This window comes from Phasianus colchicus, chromosome 20 (genome assembly GCF_987193195.1).
Source record: "Phasianus colchicus chromosome 20, bPhaCol1.hap1.1, whole genome shotgun sequence".
Classification (NCBI taxonomy): Eukaryota; Metazoa; Chordata; class Aves; order Galliformes; family Phasianidae; genus Phasianus; species Phasianus colchicus.
This window is the reverse complement of record NC_143455.1, coordinates 519978-540999: the sequence shown is the minus strand read 5'-3', so window position 1 is coordinate 540999 and position 21022 is coordinate 519978. Positions and strand designations below refer to the sequence as shown.

General features: G+C 39.2%; 1 protein-coding gene across 2 annotated transcripts in view; it reads right to left on the bottom strand.

Moving 5' to 3' along the window:
• The window catches only part of GLP2R (glucagon like peptide 2 receptor), a 36874-nt gene extending 20505 nt beyond the window's left edge, over positions 1-16369 (bottom strand). Inside the window, exons 1-7 of one of the 2 annotated variants that reach the window (XM_090121912.1) lie at positions 16265-16369; positions 11580-11691; positions 8006-8110; positions 4511-4632; positions 2577-2683; positions 2206-2362; positions 475-634 (exon numbers count right to left, since the gene is read on the bottom strand). In XM_090121912.1, coding sequence (XP_089978038.1) covers positions 475-634; positions 2206-2362; positions 2577-2683; positions 4511-4632; positions 8006-8110; positions 11580-11691; positions 16265-16369 — 868 coding nt within the window. The remainder of the gene's footprint in view (positions 1-474; positions 635-2205; positions 2363-2576; positions 2684-4510; positions 4633-8005; positions 8111-11579; positions 11692-16264) is intronic. The other variant, XM_031603785.2, reaches the window with a different exon arrangement.
• Positions 16370-21022: the final 4653 nt, after the last annotated feature.

Below are 21022 nucleotides of genomic sequence, written 5' to 3'. Positions count from 1 at the left end.
ACAAATGTCTAAAATACAGGATATGAATCATGTAGTGTTTTGAACTGTCCTCTAATTTAAAGTACACTTTAGAGCTTCAGCAAGTTCTGCTGAGCTCAGAAGGTGAATACATAAAAGCAAAGCATTTAATGTGTAGATATCTTGACCACATAGATGCTCTAATTCAAATGAAGAAATTGAAGGTGCTGATAGCTTTAATATTCTATGCTGGTAGAGAATATTACCAAATGTAGTAAATTTTCTTCTTATTGTATTAGGCTATTGTTTTCAGGTAAACCAAGATATTACCTCTATCTGCAAATCAAACTGAGCTGCAGCTAGCACGCCACTTCTAATATACTTCTATTGAGAAATGCTGGTTTCAGAACAAAAATGAAACATTTTTTCCTCTTTTCATTACCAAATATTCACATTTTTTCAATGACTTGAAAAAATACCACAGAATCAAGAACTTTGAAATTGTTAGGTACTCACCCCATCCTATCACTATATATGTTTGTAGCAGTCTTCTTTCTGAGAACACAGCAGTAATCAGTAACGTATGCAGATAAATTCCTTCCACTAATAGCCAAAAATAATTTGCTCCAACAAAATAGTGCATGAAAAACTGAGCAGTTCTGCAAATGATTAAAATCTGTAGGAATGAAAGATCAGGAACCACTGTAATACATAAAAGCTCTGACAAATCCTAATTATCCCCTTTTACTTCAGCAATCATTTTAAAACCAGTATGTGGCTGTGATATGTATGTATTTCAGTCATATGTACTTCAAGATTCTGAGCTGCTGTTATTTTGGGAGATCTGGACTTTCTGGGAATAGAGGTAAATGTGTGATCCAGTTAGGTTGGATTTGTTTCTGCCTTTGAAGAAAAAAAGGGTAGAACCAGAGTTCAAAAAGCATTTGGTGAAATGTCAGACATATGAGTTGATATTAGGGTAGTGTGGAACCTGGAGCTGGACTTGATGATCCCCCACTGCAGAGGGATTGGAACTAGATGATCTTTAAGAGTTCCTCCAACCCAAGTTCCTATAGTTCTATGATTCTATGATCCTTGTGGATCCTTTCCAACTCAGGATGCATTATGATTCGGGAAACAACTCAGAGTTCATGCCAGGGGTTGATATTTGGGAACAAGGGGAAGTACTGATGAGTATTAATTTTATTGTTTACTAGAAGATAAGTGCTCCTGGTATACAAGCAGAACTGTTCTGTCCTTGTGAGGCCCCACCTGGAGCACATGCCCAGGCCTGGGGCCCCCAGTAGAAGGATGCAGATCTGTTGGACTTGGTCCAGAGAATGGCCATGGGAAGGCTCAGAGTGCTGGAGCACCTCTCCTATGGAGAAAAGCTGAGAGAGTTCATCTTGTTCAGCCTGGAGAAGGGAAGTCTTCAAAGAGACTTCACTGAGGCTCTCCAGTATTTAAAGGGAGATTATAAACAGGAGAGAGACCAATTTTTTGTGTGGTCTGATAGCGACAGGACAAGGGCAATGGTTTTAAACTGAAAGAGGAGAGATTTAGGTTAGCTACTAAGAGGAAATTCTTCACCCAGAAGTGATGAGGTCCTGAGAGTTGTGGGTTCCCCATCCTTGGAGGTGCCCAAAGGCCATGGACGGGCGCTGTGCAGCCTGAGCTGGGGGAGAACCAACCCATGGCAGGGATGGGCCGGGGAGGCTGTGAAGTCCCTTCCAATTCAACCATATGGGATTCTATTAAAGTAACTCTGCAATGGCTGTTGTGTTCAATATTGACTCTGGAAATTTGTACATTTTCCTAGTACTGAAAAGCCTCTGAACTGCTTTCCCCTTCATATACTTTCACAGTAAATGCGTTGTTTGGAAATATAGTGTTAAATGCAGTATTTGTGTACATTGCATTTTGCTATGCATACCTAGAATGAATAAATGCAAGAATTCTTATGTAAGTGCTGAATAACTGTATTGACTTCTCCCCAAGGCTGCAAGTGTGAAAAAACTGTTTTGCTTAAGTAAAAGTGCCTAAACATATCTATACATTTTTTTTTTTTAGTATGTTTGTTTTTGTTGTTTTTTTAGTGAGTGCATTAGTTTTTCCAGACTGCCTGAGATCTGAATCTCAACTAGCAAACACCTTAAAACTTGGTGCTATCTGGCAAACTTCTATATTGGGAACTGTTATTGCCACTGGGAATACACATTTACTAGTAGCAACAAACTAAGAAGTTACCTCAGGACTGAGGTATAATATCCATCCAGTTTCATCATTTGGTCTTTTGGAGTAAATCCTGTGCAGTACAGTGTCTTTAATAAGAATGGCTGCGGCACGCAAGATGAAAGATGCAAATAAATTCATATGGATGTAGTTTCTTGTACAGTGAAGTTTTCTGTGGGGAAGAAAATGTATAAATCCTCTGGAGTATATTTAATTCAAAGAAAGCAACAACAAAAAATACTGTTGTACTTATATTATTGCCATCAATTGATTTTATACAGGAATTTCCTCCAAACTTACATCAGAAATAATAAATACAACTACGCAAAAACAACAATGTGCATATTGTGTTCTATATTTAAAAATGCATGCAAATTCATACTAACCTGAGTAAAGAAAGTATAAGGAGAGCTAAGACAAGTGAGATGAGAGAAAAATAATATCCTATAGTGTACAGCAACTGTAGTGTGGTAAGTAATTTATGTTCTTCTTCCTAGGAAAGAAAAAAAGAAAGAGGAGCTTTGCATATGTATATGCAGGCAGGTAAGTAGGGTATGAATATAAATCAGAAGCTTTTGAGTCCAATTTATTTGTGTTGCAGCGTAGCCAGGGCAAGTTTCTGATGTTTGTTCCCTGCATTTCCTCATGAAAACCTTGTGGGAGAGATCCTGGAGAACAAAGTTTCTTCTCAAATTTGAAGGCATTCAAGGTCCCATTTCCAGATTTCTCTTGCACAAATCCAATTTTGAGTCTTAATGACTATTAATCATTAAAACAATTATATAAATGAAATGGATCCTAATGTTTAATAACTGCAGAGTGAGCTCCATGAGCTCCACCCATGCACTGAAATGCAATCACTGTTTGTGTGTTCTGGGGAGACAAGACACACACTGGTCTTGCGAGTACAATTTTCAGCCTCAACTGTATCTACAGAGTCATTGAAATAGACTGCCTGCTTCTTAATACTACACAGGTGTTAAGGAGTTTTATTTGGGCAAGGGTTTGTCTGGCAACACCTTAGCAACACCTTAGCTGTTAACTGTGTGAACTATCTATTCATACAGCCATAGATTATCACACTCTTCTCCTGCCAGTTAGTTGTCTCTAAATCAGTCTATGCTAATAAGCACTATCTGGACTATCTGGATAGCAGAGTGAGCTGTGCCTGCTGGTGGAACCCTTGGAGAGGATGCCCAGTGGCACAGCAGGAGATTCCCAAGGGATGTTCATTAGTCACTCAGCTCCATGAAAACATTCCAATTGGATGAATTATATTGGCTGTGACTTTTTTCAAATCTGAAGCAAATGAAATGAAGTTGATTCATCAGATGTGGGTGGATACAAGCATTGGGTTATTCCTAACAGCCTGTGTGAGGAATATATTTTGACTAAATATAATTACATGGTATAAACACACATTTAGGCTTGTTTGGAAAGCTGGCTAAAGCTTTCAGAGAAACCTCTTGTTCTCTTGTTGTCACACCTGATGAATTAAAGTGGTAGTCTTCCACCCACAAGTTTACAATCCCGGATAGTCAACGGTCCGCAGAAAAATGAAGTACTCCAAATTTATCACACTTGAATAAACTGTGAGGTTGGAAAACCGTATATTCACTGTATAAAGAGCTTATTAAGGTCTTGGTAATCCTGAAATAATCTTGATTAATAAATAATACATGACATCAATAAATTACTAATAAAAATAAAATCAATAAAGTAATAAACATTAATAGCATTTACCAAAGTAACAAAAGCTAAATTAATAAAGTGTTCAGTAGTAATGCTGCTCACCAAACAGCATTTTTTGAGATCAGCAAAGCCGAACAGTGTGGCAAAAGAAGTTACAAGAAGCTGAAAACTATTCAGTTGTATGTTTTACTGTTATCTGAAACATTCATTGCGAGGCATTGCACAGATGGGCAAGGTGGCAAGACATCAGGATTCCTGGTTTCCAACTTGAACTGCTGTACTAAAAGGCTCAGGAGGTCACAGGGGTTGGGAGTCTGGCTTTGGCCAACTTCCAGTCCTCTGAGCTATTTGCTAGACAAGTTGCAGGTTTTTTATTTCAATTTTATTAGGAGGGATTCAGCACATGTGAATGCTAGACTCTAAACAGAAAACAATTTGTCTAATCTAAAGCAAGAATCTCCTCCCTTAATCTTTCTTCCTCTGCTTCTTCTTAGCAGTTTTCAGTTTGGTAATCCAAATGAAATCTGAACATCTTTTGCAGGTATTCAACAGAAATATTTTATCAGTTATTCAAGAAGGGATTACGAAGATTAAAGTATTAAACCATGGTATAAAACATCATGCTTACAGTTTTTTGGAGATTATGTTTCTCAGAACATTCTGAACTGTCACGCCAAATGTCTGTGGAGTTTTCCTTCGTTTGCCAAGTTCCTTCATCTAAGCAGACTCTGTATACATTTCCTGCACTTCCTGAAAGTAAATAGAGGCTTAGTCTTAAAGGTGAAAATAAAGATTTCATTTTTCATGAACATTTTAAGGATTTCTCCCTTACACCATAGCAATAAACCCTCACTCAAATGCAGACAAAACAAACAAACAAACAAAAAAAACCCACCAAAGCCAAAACAAAACAAAAAAACCCCACACCTTTTATTTTGTCTTTGACAATGTATTTTCACATTTGTGTAGAAGAAAGTAGGGAGGATAGCCAGTGTCATCTCAGTCTTCAAAAAGGGCAAGAAGAAGGATCTGGAGGAAAAAGGAAAAAAAAAACAAAAAAAACAAAACCAAAAACCAACCAAGCAAAACAACCACCTCATATCTATACACACATACAGGGCCGTGTATGCAGACACAGAAGGAACAACCGAACCGAAACTACATGCCAGTTAGCCTCAATTCTGTCCCTGGAGAGGTGATAGAGCTACTTGTTCTTGGTGTCATCTCCAAGAAATTAGAAGAGAAGAAAGTTATCAGGAGTAGTTAATGTGGATTCACCAAGGGGTAATCATGTTTGACCAATGGGGAGGGAGCAGTGCATTTTGTGTATCTTGACTTGAGCAAGGTGTTTGACATCATCTCCCACAACATCCTTGTTGTGAAACAAGGTGCAGGTTAGGTGAGTGGATGGTGAGGTGGACTGAGATCTGGCTGAATGGCAGAGCTCAGAGAGTTGTGATCAATGACTCAGAGTCTAGTTGGAGGCCTACGGGACAGTGCTGGGTTAAGTCTTCCCTCAATATCTTCCTAGGTGAAAGGACATCCACCCTCAGCATGTTCTGATGATACAAAGCTGGGAGGAGTGGCTGATAGGGGAAGGCTGTCCTGCCATTTAGTGGGACCTGAACAGACTCGAGTGTTGGGCAGAGAGGAACCTAATGAAGTTCAAGAAGTAAAGAGGACATATGAAGAGTCCTACACCAGAGGAAGAATAACCATGTGCATCAGTACAGGACAGGTGCTGACCTGCTGGAAAGATGCTCTGCAGAGAAGGACCTAGGGATTCTGGTGGCCATCAGAGTGACCATGAGCCAACAGTGTGCCCTTGAGGCTAAGAAGGCCAGTGATGTGTAGTGCATTACAAAGAGTGTGGCCAGTAGGGTGAGGGAGGTTCTCCCCTCTATTCTGCTCTGGTGAGGTCACATGTGGAGTATCGTGTCCAGTTCTGGGTTCCTCAGCTCAGGTTCCCAGCAGACAGGGAAAGATGGTCAGGGCCTGGAGCATCTCCCTTATGAGGAAAGGCTGAGAGTCCTGGGGCTGTTCAGTCTGGAGAAGAAAAGACTAAGAGGGGATCTCATAACAGTTGTCCATACAGCAGCAACCACCAGAATATCTAATTTTACTTTGAATGACTGGAACTGAGAGAACTGTTTTTGGAGCACAGTTTGCTGTGATGGTGCAGGAGCTTTGTGTGAGGATTGTCTGTCCATGTTCAGTGCACATTTTATGTTCCAACAAGTAGTGGAGTTTTAACAGATTCCCCAGGCAGGAAATGACCTCCACGTTTACAAGCATTCTGCCATACCGTATAGAGATGGAGACTCTTTAAGGACATGATTTATACAGTATGACAAATATCTCTTTAAAAAGTAAAAGCATATCAGGGGAAGAAAAAGTTCCTGTCTAGGACAAAAAGCTAAGGGATCCAGAAGTTCATGTCAGATCAGGTCAGGAGGGATCTTAGGGTTTATCTTATTTAGAGAACCACCTTCCTAAGCTTTCATTCAGAAATTGCTCTGCTGTAGTGTGGTCCCACTTCATTGCTATGCTAGCTCTTAAGGCAGTAAACTGACCAATGCCAGATATAAAGTGGGAGAGACAAAATAAGTTTTGTGAGCTCTTCTGTATTAGCATTAGGGAGAATTTTGGCAACACTTTGTATACTCTAATCTTCAAAAAGGCCATGCAGGAGCCTTACTGTGAGGATGGGCCTTGGGATTCTAGAGCCAGGAAAAGAGGCTAAAATTTATGTGGACCATAACTGGAGCAGATACTTAATCTAAACACTGAAAAAAATAAGGAGTTCCTATGAAATGTGGTCCAAAATCTTAGTTCTAGAGTACACTAGTTTTCCAGTGCAATGATACCAAATCAAAAAAAAATCTATCTCAAGCCCACAAGCATTTTTGGTTCATGTCCAGTTGTGTTCCAGGACAAACACAGCTGTACCTTGGAAACATGAAGAGAAGAAGAGAGAACCACAGGTAACCCCAGATCCACAGCATCACTAGGACAGACAGCAGGGCTGTCTCAATGACACTTCTCCTAAGACACTGGAGCATGGACGAGAATGCATCCCAACCTAATTCTAATTAGTATTAGTATTTCCCATTGCGATCACAGTGGAAAACTTCATGATCTGGTGCAATGTCTTAGGGGTTGTTTTTGTAGAAATTCAGACAGAAAAAAAAGAAAAAAAAAGGAAAAAAAAAAAAAAAAAGGAGTCTGTTACAGGGAGGGAAGTAAGATACTACCATGTTTATTTTGAACAGCTGAATTTGTTACAAGTAATTGGAAGAAGCAGATATTTGAGAGAATAGATAAAGGTTGGTCTTCTCTGGTTTGGAGCAAAACAGCCCCAAAAAGACAGATGATCACATTTTTTTATTAAATCTTTTGTGGGGTGGACTGGAGAAAGCTAGGATAAGCAGCCCATCATAGATTCCCAACCAAAGAACTCAAGCACAATTGGTTCTTCTAAGAGGTATTACAAATATGACAACAAAACCCATAAGTAGCTAAGAAAAACTAAGCAGGATTCAGAATCACTAGACTGTGCTGATAAGAATGCTTTTTAATTTCTTTTGGAGAAAAGAAAAGCTATTTGCTTTCAGATGGTTTTGCTCCTGCAGAGTAATATTTTAATAGTAGTATTTTTCTCTTCCAGGAGGGCCTTCCTGCTCCACTCTGTCCAGAACATCACAGTTTGGAAAACCCTTTTGTTCAGTGCACCACTTGCTGTTGTCACAGCACTTTGCAGTGGAGGGTGGACTGCTCAGACCCATTAGTTTGTCTATTCCATTCCAGTGCTTAATCTTTTGGATCAGTGGGCATCCCAGAAGCTGAACCTCAAATCTGTTACTGCCAATCAAGGCCTGACTGTACAGTTATATATTCTCGGAAATTTTGCTTTGACAGTGCAGAAGTGAAGCACAAAACTCCATCAGTGGTAAACAAGGGTAAAAAAATGTAAATAACTTATTGTAACGCTGATTGTAATTTTGTGTGTCAAGTCAGAAAAGAATTGAAAGGAAGTCACTGGTCACAAAATAGACCAGAACTATTTGTCACGTGTCTGGATTGCCAGCATAAACTCCAAGAAAAATTACAACTTTTACATTACCATTTTCCAACCATGGCAAATACGAAGGACAAGGAACAGATACTTTTCCTGGGGTTGAGTATGGCCAGCAAACAAACTGATCAAAAGTCCCATTACAATGTATTCCTGGGGAGAGAAGCAAACAGATACTTTACAAAAATATTTCAAACAATGAATGCTCATGAAAAACATCGTGTACCATTTTAAGCAACCTGCAAGCATGTAGATTCATTCAGTGTGGAGTAAATATCAATCCTCTCATATGGAAACAACATACGATCACTTGTGCTCTGGCATGAAAAGCGTATTTAGAAAATGTAACAGACTTCATGCATTCACAGCGCTATGTTTGGTGAATAGGGCAGAAACAGTTGCTGTTCTTTTTGCCTTGACCTACACATAACCAACATGTTTCACCTGCTTTGCCACAAGCTAGTAGTGTTGTTTAAAATCATCCCAAGACCTCTGTTTTCTAAATGTAACAGCTTCCAGCCGTGCTCTCAGTCACTGTGTACACATCAAAGACTGCTGACAAATGGAAAATATTCCACTTTTCATGACCCCTGTGACACCAATTCTCAGCTCAGATAATCATCAGCTTCTCTGGTAGTGACTTCTGTTGCTCTTTCAGTAATAAAGGATTGGGAGCTGGCAGCCTGTCAGACCAACTCCATCTGTTTTAATCACAGATACCACATCACTCACAGGACAAAAGAAGCAGACAAAACACTTTAAACTGCACTTCAACATTGCTGGTTGTACTAGTTTCTGGGTTTTCTAGTTTTCTGTCTTTCTGTCATTTTTTAGGATAAGTTGAAGTTCTCATCTCTGAGAACTTCACAGCTTTCTGTCCATCCAAGGTAGAAGAATATATCCTGCTTTATTTTCCATAATGATCAGCAATTCTTTGATGATCTTGGTAGGAAGAAGAAACAAGGATAATTGTGTGCTTTCTGGGGTGCTTTTGCTAAAACACATGGACAACATATACACTGTTAATACCTTTGAACCTGTGACTCCATCTGCCTTACAACCCACACAGTTGTTAACATTTATAGACATATTCTTATTACTCCTTTCCCTCATATCTCATCAGAGGTAGAGAATTCAGGTAGTTATGACAAGTGTGGATTGTGTAGGCTGACAGGAGAAAAATACTTTTTACTTTATTCCTTGAAAACTGGAGTTCTGTCTTCTGACATCTCTGTATGTGTCACTGCTTTTTGGCTTCCTGGGTCATTTGGATCATTTGCAATTGCCACTTCCCACCATAACACGTTCTGCTTTTGCATTTTGCTAAGAGTTGTATCTGAGGAACGGCCACGATCAGGTCGAGAGCTTGTGGGTAAAAATCAAGGATCAGTCCAGTAAAGGGCAGCTAGTGGTTGGGGTCTGCTACAGGCAACCTGATAAGGAGGAAGCTGTTGACAAGGCCTTTTTGTTTCAGCTGCAGGAGGGGACGTGCTCACAGGCTCTTGTCCTGTTGGGGGATTTCAATCACCCCAGATATCTGCCGAAAGAGCAGCACGGTGGGTGACAGACAATCCAAGAGATTCCTGGAGTCTGTTAAGGATAACCTCCTGGTCCAGGTAATAGATTGACCAACCTGAGGTGAAGCCTTACTGGACCTGGTGCTGACTAATGCAGAGGAGAGCATTAGAGAGGTTAAGATTGGAGGCAGCCTGGGCTGTAGTGACCATGCCTTTGTGGAATTTGTGATCTTGAAGAATGCAGACCTGGCAAAAAGCAGAGCTAGGACCCTATGCTTCAGGAGAGCAAAATTCTGGCTACTCAAGGAACTGCTGAGTGGGATCCCCTGGGAAACTGTCCTTAAGGGCATGGGCACAGAGCAGAGCAGGCAGCTCTTTAAGGGCACCCTTCTGAGAGTGCAACGGCTCTCCATCCTTCAGCAGAAGTTGAGCAGGGAATGCGGGCAACTGTCATGAACTGCAAGGATCTGCAGCTTAAACTGAGAGAAAAGAGGGAAATGTACAGAAAGTGGAAGCAAGGTTGTGTATCCTGTGAGGAATACAGGGCTGTTGTCCGTGTGTGTAGAGATAGGATTAGGAAAACTAAGGCGCAGATGAACTTGGCAAGAGATGTGAAAGATAATAAGTAGGGGTACTACAGGTACAGAGGCAGGAGGAGACAGGCCAAGGAGAGTGTTCCTTCCCCCTCTGATGAAAGGTAACAAGGAGCTGACTTCCTCAGACATAGAAAAAACTGAAGTACTCAATGAGTGCTTTGCCTCAGTCTTCATGGGTGATCAGGCTTCCCATGTCTGCCAGGACCATGAGTCTCTAGGTGAGAGTGTGGGGAGTGGTTTCTGTCCCATTCTAACAGTGGAACAAGTCTGAGTCCTCCTCATGAAACTGAACGTGTTTAAGTCCATGGGGCCGGATGATATCCATTGTAGGGTTCTGAAAGAGATGGCCGATGTGGTTGCCGAGCCGTTCTCCATCATATTTGAAAAATCATGGTTGTCTGGTGAAGTCCCCAGTGACCGGAAAAAGGGAAACATTACTCCAATTTTTAAGAAAGGTAGAAAGGCTCCATGACTCTCCTAGGGTATATTATGTCCAACCTGAACCTTCTCTGGTGCAACTTGAGGCCATTCCCTCTAGTCCTGTTGCTAGTTATGTGGGAGTGGAGGTCAAAGTGCAGAACCTAGCTCTTAGTCGTGTTAAACTTCATCCCATTGGCCTCAGCCCAGTAATTCAGCAATGAAGGAGTTTCAGTTCTAAACTTTGTGTGGCAACAAACCTTTTGAAATGTAACTGGATGAATCAGCCAAGAACTAGGATGGAAGTTCTGTGAAAAATCTGTAGATTATATGTCTGCCTTAATAATTGAGAAAAAGAAAGCAAATACATAAGCCTTAGAGCATCCAACCACAAGTAAGAGATATGGATTCTATTCCTCCCTGTGCAACTTTTCAGGAAAAGACTGTATCCTCTGAAGTTATTCTAGTCTTGGGCCAAGAATCCAGAAGTCATAGAGATTAGAGAATAAATTCAGAACTGTAAAATAAGGTTAACAAGTGCCAGGTAAGCATGGAAAAACCTGGTCTCCTTGTCTTATTTTGACTAATGGCTGAACTGCAAAATGCACAAGCAGTTCTGTGAAAAGTGAGGAGACCCCAGCTGCCTTGCCTCCTTTGTTTTGTACTTTTGTCCACCATGGCTCAGTTTCTAAAGGAGGAATGGGAGTCATCTTCTTTTCCTTTGATGACTCATTATCTTATGCTTAGTACAATTTCCAGAAATAACTGCTTGTCTTCCTTCAGGCTGAAAAAGGGAGTGAACAGAGGTCTCCTTCATCCAAATGACCTCTCAGCTAGTAGTCTGTAGTCTGTGATGTATCACAGCAGTAGCTCACGACCAGCTGTTCTATGGCTTGTTTCAATATAAAGTAGTTGAGGACAAAGGCAGCCATTTACTTCATGACTGCACATTTGTAGGTCTAGTTATAACTGGCTGTTTACATTTAGACCTTAAGAGTCACACACTTCTGTGAATCAAGTAACATTATATGAATATTTGCATTTTCAGCTATGCTGCTTAACATGTCTTTATTTTGCTGTTTGTACACTTACCGGTATCTACAGTTGATCCCTGTAGCATTTTTAGACATTCCTGTTTGTATTTGTTCCATCCAGTAGTTGTTTTTTCCAGCAGAGATCCTTTGGCCTGTGAGTAAAAAAAAATCTTACGTGGAGAAAACCAGCTAGTCTTGTGGTCTTTTAGTGGGCAAGTTTTCTTCAGCTAACAAATTTAAGAGGTGAGGAAATGAGCAAGGAAGCAAGGAGGAGAATAGAGGCAAGTTAGTTAAGCAGGGAGGAAAAGACCTCCCTTCCCTGGAGGAAGAGATTTAATCAGTTGTTTTCTTTGTATGTATTTGTCATACAAATCTATCCAAGCTTCTTAAAATCCTTTTTAAAAATACACAGATTCTTAAATGTTGGGGGGGAGGGGAGGGGAGGGAGGAATGGAAGGGGGGAGAGGATGACATTTAATTCCTTCACTGTAGAAAACGTGTGCTAAGCTTCAAAACTTTTGCAGTCTTTCCAAACCTTCTACAGTCATTTCATGCCAAGGTCAGCTAATCGTTCTCATGTATTTATGTTTCTCTTTCTGCTGGATTAACTTAGGAATTTGATTGATGACAACTTTGTGGGCTGTTTATTTTTATAGTATTTTTGAAGATAATCAAGCTTACTTGATTGAATACTTCAGTAATAATTTGAATAGAAGTGAAATGAATAAACAGTAATATTTAGCTATTGTTGTCTCTTCTCCACTTCATTCTGCGCTCCATTTCAGCAACTCAAAGGCCATTTCTTCCTCTAATACAGCAACCATACCATAAATACGTTTCTATTCCTCAGCTTTCTGGAAAACTTGCAATCATTCATTCTAGTTTTTCTTGCCTGTCTGCCCTAACTCTGTTGTTGTTTTTGCCTGGGCAGGGGACAGTTTTACAAAATGAAATGGAGTGTGAATGCTTATTTTTATCCATAAAAGAGTTTTCTCCATATACAACATCTCATACGAATGAATATTTCTTTTTTTCATATTAGATATTTTCAAACCTGGAAGCTTGGATTTTCCTGTTACAGAAGAGAGATAAAGAAGGCCTTTAAATTCTGAAAAACTAGATTTCTGAAGAATACAATCTAGAATAATTGCTTTGATCTTATCTGCTCAAAGAGAATACAACTAAAAGCACTACAGAAACAATCTCTCTTTTATTAATGTAGTGTAGTACGGGCTTGACTTAGGATTTATGCAGTTTGATGACAGCCAATTCTTTGGAGTGCCTGAAAAATCAATTCTCCTCTCAGCTGCTCCCTGCAGAGTTGCATTTATAAGATGTGGACAGCACTGCAGCTGCAGAAACACGTAGATCAGAAAAGATCTTCAAGATCAAGCTTTTCAAATGGCTATTCACCCTTTCTGTGAAGAAATTTGTTGGCGATCCTGCACATAGCAGGGAGGTAGAAACAAGATGATCATTATGGTCCTTTTCAACCCAGGCCATTCTGTGATTCAATGATTCTATGACATTGGCTTTCTTGGCCATCTGGGCACGCTGCTCACTCACATTCAGCTGGCTGTTGATTAATAACCCTGGAACCTGAGATGCATCAGAAAACTGAAATGGAGAAAGGAAAGAGACCTAGTTGTTATCTTCAAAGGGTGAGATTTGAGATGTAGATATATGGTTGCTAGTAGAGAGGAGAAAAAAAAAAAAAAAAAAAAAAAAAGCTAAGATAAAATCTGCTATAAGTAAAAAGCTACATTAAAAAAAAAAAGTAATAATTCCCAGTGACGAACAGATTTTAATAATGATTTCATATGAAGTGACTACTGTGCCTATAATGCGGTGGGCATTTGTGGCAAAAATCTTGTTAATGTAAGTGTTACTGTTATCCTGAGAGGACTCATAATTTTAACTTTTTCTCTTTAAATATCTGTCTTTGTGATGCATCTTCTTCACACAGTGCTCTCCTACTGCAGAGGCCTTCAGAGAGCTATACTTGATAAATACTGTTTAGGAAAGGAATGGGTAAAACAGAAGAGCTAAATGCAAGATTGCTTTGCATCCTATTAGATTTGGGCTGTTTAAGTAATGCCCAACTAGGACGACAGCAGTAGAGAAAGAATATTGCTTGCAGTTCAGTATCAGCATGATGATTTGATCATTATTTATCCAGTGAAAGAAACATTAGCCAAAGCAATCTCTGTATAATATGCCATTTGGTCTTCTGAACACCAGGGCTTTCAGAAGCCAGAGACAGGCAAGTAGTCCAAGAACAATGTCACTGTGTGTCACCAAACAGAACAATTCATTACTAGCTGAAAATGTTACATACTCTAATGACAAAATTGGAAAGATAATCCAAACAGACGTTTTCTAAAAAACAATAATTCTTGGACCTAAAAAAAATGCTTTTCAGTTCCCCAGGGAAAATCCATTTCCTTTCACCTGGACCTTTTCAGAAAGCACCTTTCACATGTGTACAGTGGTACCTGTCTGAGTTAGGTAATGTGCCAAGAGCTGAAATAAACAACCAGGATGCCATATGGCTGTGAACTTCACCTGCAAGATATTTTTTGAACATAAGTTTACCAAAAAGCAAAGAAAAATTCTATTTATGCACATTCAAAACAGAACAATGTGAATGTTATCTAGTTGTTTTTTGAGACCACCCGTTCTTGCATGGTTTGGCTGTGTAAGATGTTGTCCGTTCACTGCTCTGCTTTGAGACTCTCAACTAATTTCCACACACCCTACTTGAAATTCCAGGCAGTAGAAAGTCTATAATTTTTCTTCATCTGATGGGCTTGCAAGATAAAGAGAGAATATTTACAGCAGCCATGAGAAAAGAATGCATGTTTCCAAAATACAAATCTTCTTGACATTTCCCTCATGTGGGCCTCAAAACGCTGAGAGCCAGGGGAGATTCTTCAGATACTCCTTGGTCAGTGAACCTTATCTGAAGAAGCAAAAGATATGATGACGCACTTGAAGAAAGGACTGCTTGATTTAAGGATAGCACTTCTGTTTCTAATAAACAAATGCATTAAACTGCTAAAGAAACACAGAGAAAACTTCATGTTGGCTACTTGGCTGCTTGTTTGGTTCATTTTCTAGAGAAATTGCTGAGAATCATTCATGAAGAATCTTAGTTAACAAGAATGAGGAGCACCCCAGATACAAATGACAATTTCACTTAACTTCTTTCTGGAATTGTCAGTCTCCACAGAGTAGAGCCTGTGAACACTTCAGTTCATTTCACTTCAGTTCATTGACACTGAAATGTTACCAGACCTCCCTGGAGAGGTCTTTACATTCGTTTGGTTCACTCAGGTGCACAAAGCTGCACAAAGCTGACCCCACTGTTTAAAAATATGTTGGATGCAGTAGATAGCACTGCTAAAAGTTCCCCTCTAAGAAGTAGGTTATTATAATAGACCTCCAAGTTTGCTAACAGAATAACTGTAATCTACCTATTCTTTGCATAACTGACTACTGTGTAATCAGGTTTGCATCTCTTTAATTTCTGTAAACTTTAATGACACAGAAGTCACAGGAGATTTTCAGTTAACACTGATGGTATTGGCACTTTGTTTGAGGCATCCTATGGATTCAAGGATTCTCAGAAAATGGCGATCTGCATCAGTTCTCCATCCATTTACATGAGAGAAGCTCTAGATTCAGAATATGTGTCTCTTGGTAATTTTTTCTTAAAAAAAAAAAAAGCAGTTTTTCAGTATTTACAGCACATTCACATGCAATTTCAGTATTTACAGCACATTCACATGCAATTGTAGCACAAGCGGTTAGAAGTAACTTAATAATTTCAGTGTAAAGTAAACCTGTTCAGTTGTGCTCATTGCCTTGTATACTTATTTCACAGATTATTTCCCTAAATTTGCATATGATTTTTATTTGGATGAATCAGAATTAACTTCAACACATTAATATATGTATCTGATTAATTTACTGAAATGAAGGTATATATCCATAAATAAGTAAATAAAATTGGAGGGGGAAAAAAAAAAAAAAAGAAGAAGAAAATTTCCCTGAAGAGAATAACACTGAGGTATTCTGTCCTTAAATTCTGAGAACTCTCACAAATTTCAAGACAGTACAGATGAGGAAGAAAGCTTTTAATTTTTCATAGGTTTAGAATAAGAAAGAAATGACTGTTTTGCTAGAGCACTCCAAGAATTAAAAATAACAATCTAAATAGTTTTGCTAGCCTGATGTTAGAAGTTGAGTTGCAGAACAAAACCAATAACATCAGCTTTCACAAATATGAGAAGCAATGCCTTCCCTTTGTATATTTCTAAAAGGCTAAATGATAGCACTAAATTAAGCAACATTGGGATTAGAATATGATTGGAAACAACAGTAGAAAATAAAGAATTTTCACAAAAGTATTGATATATTGGTAGAAAATTCAAAAAATAAAACTAGTTTAATGATCAATGTCATTATGAAAAGAGACTGCAAAAATAAATGTAAACATGGTTTACTCACTGGTATGAACCAGCTTTTATAGAATAAAATTGTAATATATCACCTACTTTGAGTGAGTTATAACATCATTCTATTGCTTCTCAGACAATATTTCTTCTTATAACTAACTTTAACAAACATTACTTGTCATAACAGAAATGTTTTTGAAACAAACATGCAGGTAAGGTTAAAATGCTGTGCAATATATATGCACTTTTATATTGATAATTATTAATTATGGAATTGGCTTACCTGTTTCACTAGAAATAATATCAAGACTGAGCTGGCAGGTATGGGAGATATTCCGGACCAGATCCCCATGCTGGAGCAGAGACCAAAAAGTATAATCATGCCCATTTTAATAAATTTGTTCCCAGTATGCTGCTGTATCACTGTACAGTAGACCAGTTGTATCACTTGTTTCTGTGTAACAGATTTAAAGTGTCTTCTTTTATCCTTCTGTTTCAAGAATCTTCTTAGATATAAACCAGGAAGTCTACTAAAATGTCTAGACTTGATGGTTTCCAGCTATGTCTTGCTTTTTTATTTTCTTTTCTGATTAAAGTCACAGAGAATTTACTCTAAACTTCACATGAAGTCTGTTTACTGCAGCTTGTTCTTTAGCCAATAAGAAGTCACAAAACTATTAAAACATTAAGAAGCTGATCCTATTCCCTTGAAACTTCATGGGAATTTTGCCAGTGACTTTGTGAGAATGGAATACAGTTCCATAAATATATACATATGTTTATGCACACCTCATGAAACTATAAAAGGATGACCTAAAATGTACAAAATCTGTAAAAGCTTGCTGAATGAAGTTGGTTGGCAGGAAGAAGCTCGGTCTCAGTAATAGGTGTTTGGATCCATCCTAATCAATACTTTGTCAAACATGCACAGTCAGTGCAGGATCAAGGACAACCTAAATGTATAAAAACTGACATAGTCAGCAGTTAAAGTTTTACAATAATTCTTTTCATATTCAGTTATGTGATACACAAACCCAGGAAATTAAAAATATTTACAATACAAAGATTTTAAAGCCTAGCTTCTACTTTCAGTGGGCAGCATGGAGGCTCAGGTGGATGTGTCCTTCTGCACTTCCAAGAGAAATGAGACTTGCAGCTATTTGTACAGAAGGAGGCCCCACTCCTCTCGCTGAACTTATGGGTATCCCTTTCAGCTCAGCCAGAGAAGGGATAGATATGCACCACTGAGATTGCAGAACCAGTGGCAACCCAGTTTTCATTTCCATACATAGGCTTAAAGCAAACTGCAGTGCACCGTTTCAACCCGTTCACTAGTAAGTGTGTCTGACTCCCTCCCTGCCCAAAATTTGGCCTAGATGAATCAAAAAATAGAAGGGCATGATGTATAATTATATCTCATCTTTACTTAGGGCTTGGATGTGGTACAGAAATTTTCTGGAAACAAAACACAAAAGTGCTCTAGAAGCAAGCACTTCAGGGTAGAAATGGACCCACTCTATCCTCAAGAGGTCTGTCAGAAAGGACATCAGCTGCCTTCATTGTATTGCCTGGGGCCAGGGATTGTTCTCCTGAGTACACATCTTCCCCATGCCACACCTACGGGCAATTCTGAGGACAAAGGAGAGGCATCTATAAATCCCTGTAACAATTGCTCAGCTGTGTATTATTACAAGGGATAAATACAAATTTTCTAATTGCTGTGTAAGTAAGATCAGCTCTGTAGTAGGCTACAAATAGCAAACCCAAACAGTGCTCTGGCATTGGAGCTCTTTTGAGACCACTATAAGAAATGTCTCAGTGCTAAAGAAATCCTGGGCATGTCTGGGCTGCACTGAGTGATGAGGAATTGTCTTCGGTAGGTCTCTGTGAAAGTAATTCTTCCTACTTATTTTCATGGAAACTACAACTGATACAATGAGGACAGTAACTCTGAAAAAGCAAACTCTCAGCTACAAAACACTGTTTTTCAACAGTCACCACTGTTGGGTATGCATTTTCACCAACAATGAACAAGAGCCTGCATGTTGCACTCCTCAAAAGCTGCTCCAGCAGAGGTGATCCAGTGTCTCTGTCAGCCCTGTTGAAAAACACCACCCACTGTGCTCACATCCACTGTTTGGTCTCTACAAATGTTCAGAAAGCACTGATGAATGTTAACGAGTGCAATTTTTTCTATGTGGAGGAATCCAGTTGCACAGCTTTGCTTGATACACACTTCATTGTCAGGGTCCAATTTGTCAGAGTTCTTTTCTGCTGCCATCTGTCACAGGACAACAGAATGTAATGGAATATTGGTGGGAAGGTTCAACCTCTACTGGCATCTCACCAACATCTACCTTTGATGTCATCAATCAATATGACAGGAGGCATTACTTTCAGAGCAGCCCTTGTAAAGTAAATAATAGTTAATGTATATAAGTAATAAAACTTATTTAAACTTTTAATATTTTTACTAAATTTTTACTAAAACATTAAAGAAAAGAGAGCAACAACACTGTAAAGCTAGTAGAGTATTTGACCCCATTACTGTGAAACTAATGCATGTCTGATTCGATGGCAGTGGTTGCAATTCTTTGTGAGATCTCAAGGCATTTGCCAGAGGTTTTTGATGAAATTTTACTCTTCCTGTACTTCATCATTGACAATAATCGTTCACAAATGTGTGTACTTCCAGAAAGTGATGACATGAATAAGACATGATTGTGACGTGATGGTTATCTTTCTCTGGTAGGACAGATCTTATAACAGTCTGCTAAAGAGACATAATCAAATTTTTGAGTTGAACATCTGATTGCAGTTCTATGCACTTCATTTGAAAATTTGTAAATAGTTTATTTATGTCAACTGAAAATGGAATCACAAATGTAAACTGATGATTTTTTTGGCAATCTTGAAACGTACTCTCAACTCCCCTTATCAAAACTGAAAACAAGGCTGTGTATTTTTATGCCGTTTGCAGGACTGTGTTTAGTCAATGTATCAGAATGCATAAAATTGTTTGCCGTAACCTGAGTTAGCACTGCACTGTGTCCTCCCTGTGTCCTGGTTTCAGCTGAGATAATAACACCAGTGTTTGGCTGTTCCGTGCAATAGGTGTGTGCCCAGGGCCACTTTGTGAGGCCGAGCTGCTGCCAGGGCTGGGGCAGCTGCAGGACAGGCTGTGCTGGGCTGCGTGAGGCTGCAGGCTGTGGGTCGGACATGCCCAGCCTTAGATGAGGAGATCTTCAGGATCTTCTGCAGTGCAACCTTGTGTCTCACAGGAGCCCATTTACAGCTGGCACCAACAGCTGAGGCTCTGTTTTCAGCTTTCAGCTTCTACAAGTTCGTTGTAACTGCTCATCTTCTAAAGTCATCTTGAAACTTATGCTTGATGCTCTGTGATCTCTCTTTGGTCTCCCTTTAGAATTAACACTCCCAAGGGCTCAGTCAGTGAAGGATACCCATGCTAAGGTATCTTTATATCTGATTCCTGCTGCTACACCAAGGACCAGCTGTGTGTCTGCTCCTGTTTTCCTCACACCATCACTTATTGCTGCTTTTGTACTTCTTGATGCCTATATCAGTATCCGTTTCTTTGAGGTGCTCTATCAAAAGTATCATCCAGAACGCTGTAAACAAGTGTCTTCCTTTCTAGAAGTGTTTATAATATGATTTCTAGGTGATCTTCCTGCACAAGCAAGGGATATATAGTAAACAGCATTTTCCATCTTGATTACACGCTTTCCTTTTCCAGATCAGATAATGATATTTCAGAAGAGTTTCAGTACAAGAAGTAGAGCTGCAGAGATAAAAACCCCTGTGTTTGTACTCAGAACACAACAATATTTGTGCTGTTCAAGTTGTCCAATACAGTGACTGTAAAATAATTTGTAAACCAGTCTCATAAAAAAAGAACAATTGTATGGAACCACTGTGTTTTAAGACAGGATCCTGCCTTTGCTTCAGCTTTACAGTTAACCAAAAGACAAACTATTTGGAAATACAGCTAATTATTGAATGATAACTGCTAATATACAGGAGAGGAAGCTACCTGACAAGCAGCCTTGTTCATATCTTTGAGCTTAGTCATTCCTCAGTGAATATTAGAAAGTCTGCAAGGCCAAGGAGTGGAAAACCTTAGGCCTTAGATTGTACCGTAAATGTCCTCAAGAAGCTTTGCTGAATGTGCATCAATCCCATAGCACTACTAAAAGTGGAAATCTTCTGACAGAAGGATTAAACAAATGGTGTATGAGGATATACTTCTACCCCTGCCTGCAAAATGAATGAGGACTAGGACTTGTGCAGCATTCTTCAGGGACTGCTCCTCATTCATTTCAGCACAAATGGTGGGAAATGCTATAATGCTGTGAAATTCTCTCATCTCCTCAAGTATTTAAGATTGACTGTATTCAAGTTAATTCAGTGCTCTGTGTTACAGGAGCATTTGGAACTGCAAGATTAATTTTATTTATCTATTAGGTGATAAATGTAGAAGCTTCATCAGTTTGACTCCACATGCAGATTGAGATAGCGAGTGTATTTTGTTTCTTTAAATATTTTGTTTTTCTGATTACATACTGGTATGCTTTACAGGCTACCCAGTGAGGTCGTGGATTCTCCTTCTCTGGAGATATTGCAGACCTGCCTGGATGCTGAGCTGTGCAGCCTGCTGTAGGGAGCCTGCTTTGCAGGGGGATTGGACTCAATAACTCTAGAGGTCCCTTCCAACCCCTACAATTGTGACTCTGATTTTGTGATGCTTCTTATACTTCTGTGTTCTTTGTGCCTTTATCCTGTGACTCTTGGGCCAAATTATAATTCATTATCTCTTCTCCTCATATTTCTTTCACAAGATGTTAGTACTAAACAGCACTGCCCTAAATCTTTAATCTCTCCTACCGCATGATTTCTGATTACGCCTCTGTCTCTGCTTTCTGCTTTAACTGCTAAGCTGGTGCAGTTCACTGAGAGGAATGAAGATTAGGATGGTAAATACAGTCAGGTGTTTCACCAGACAGATATAGATGTAGCTTTGTGA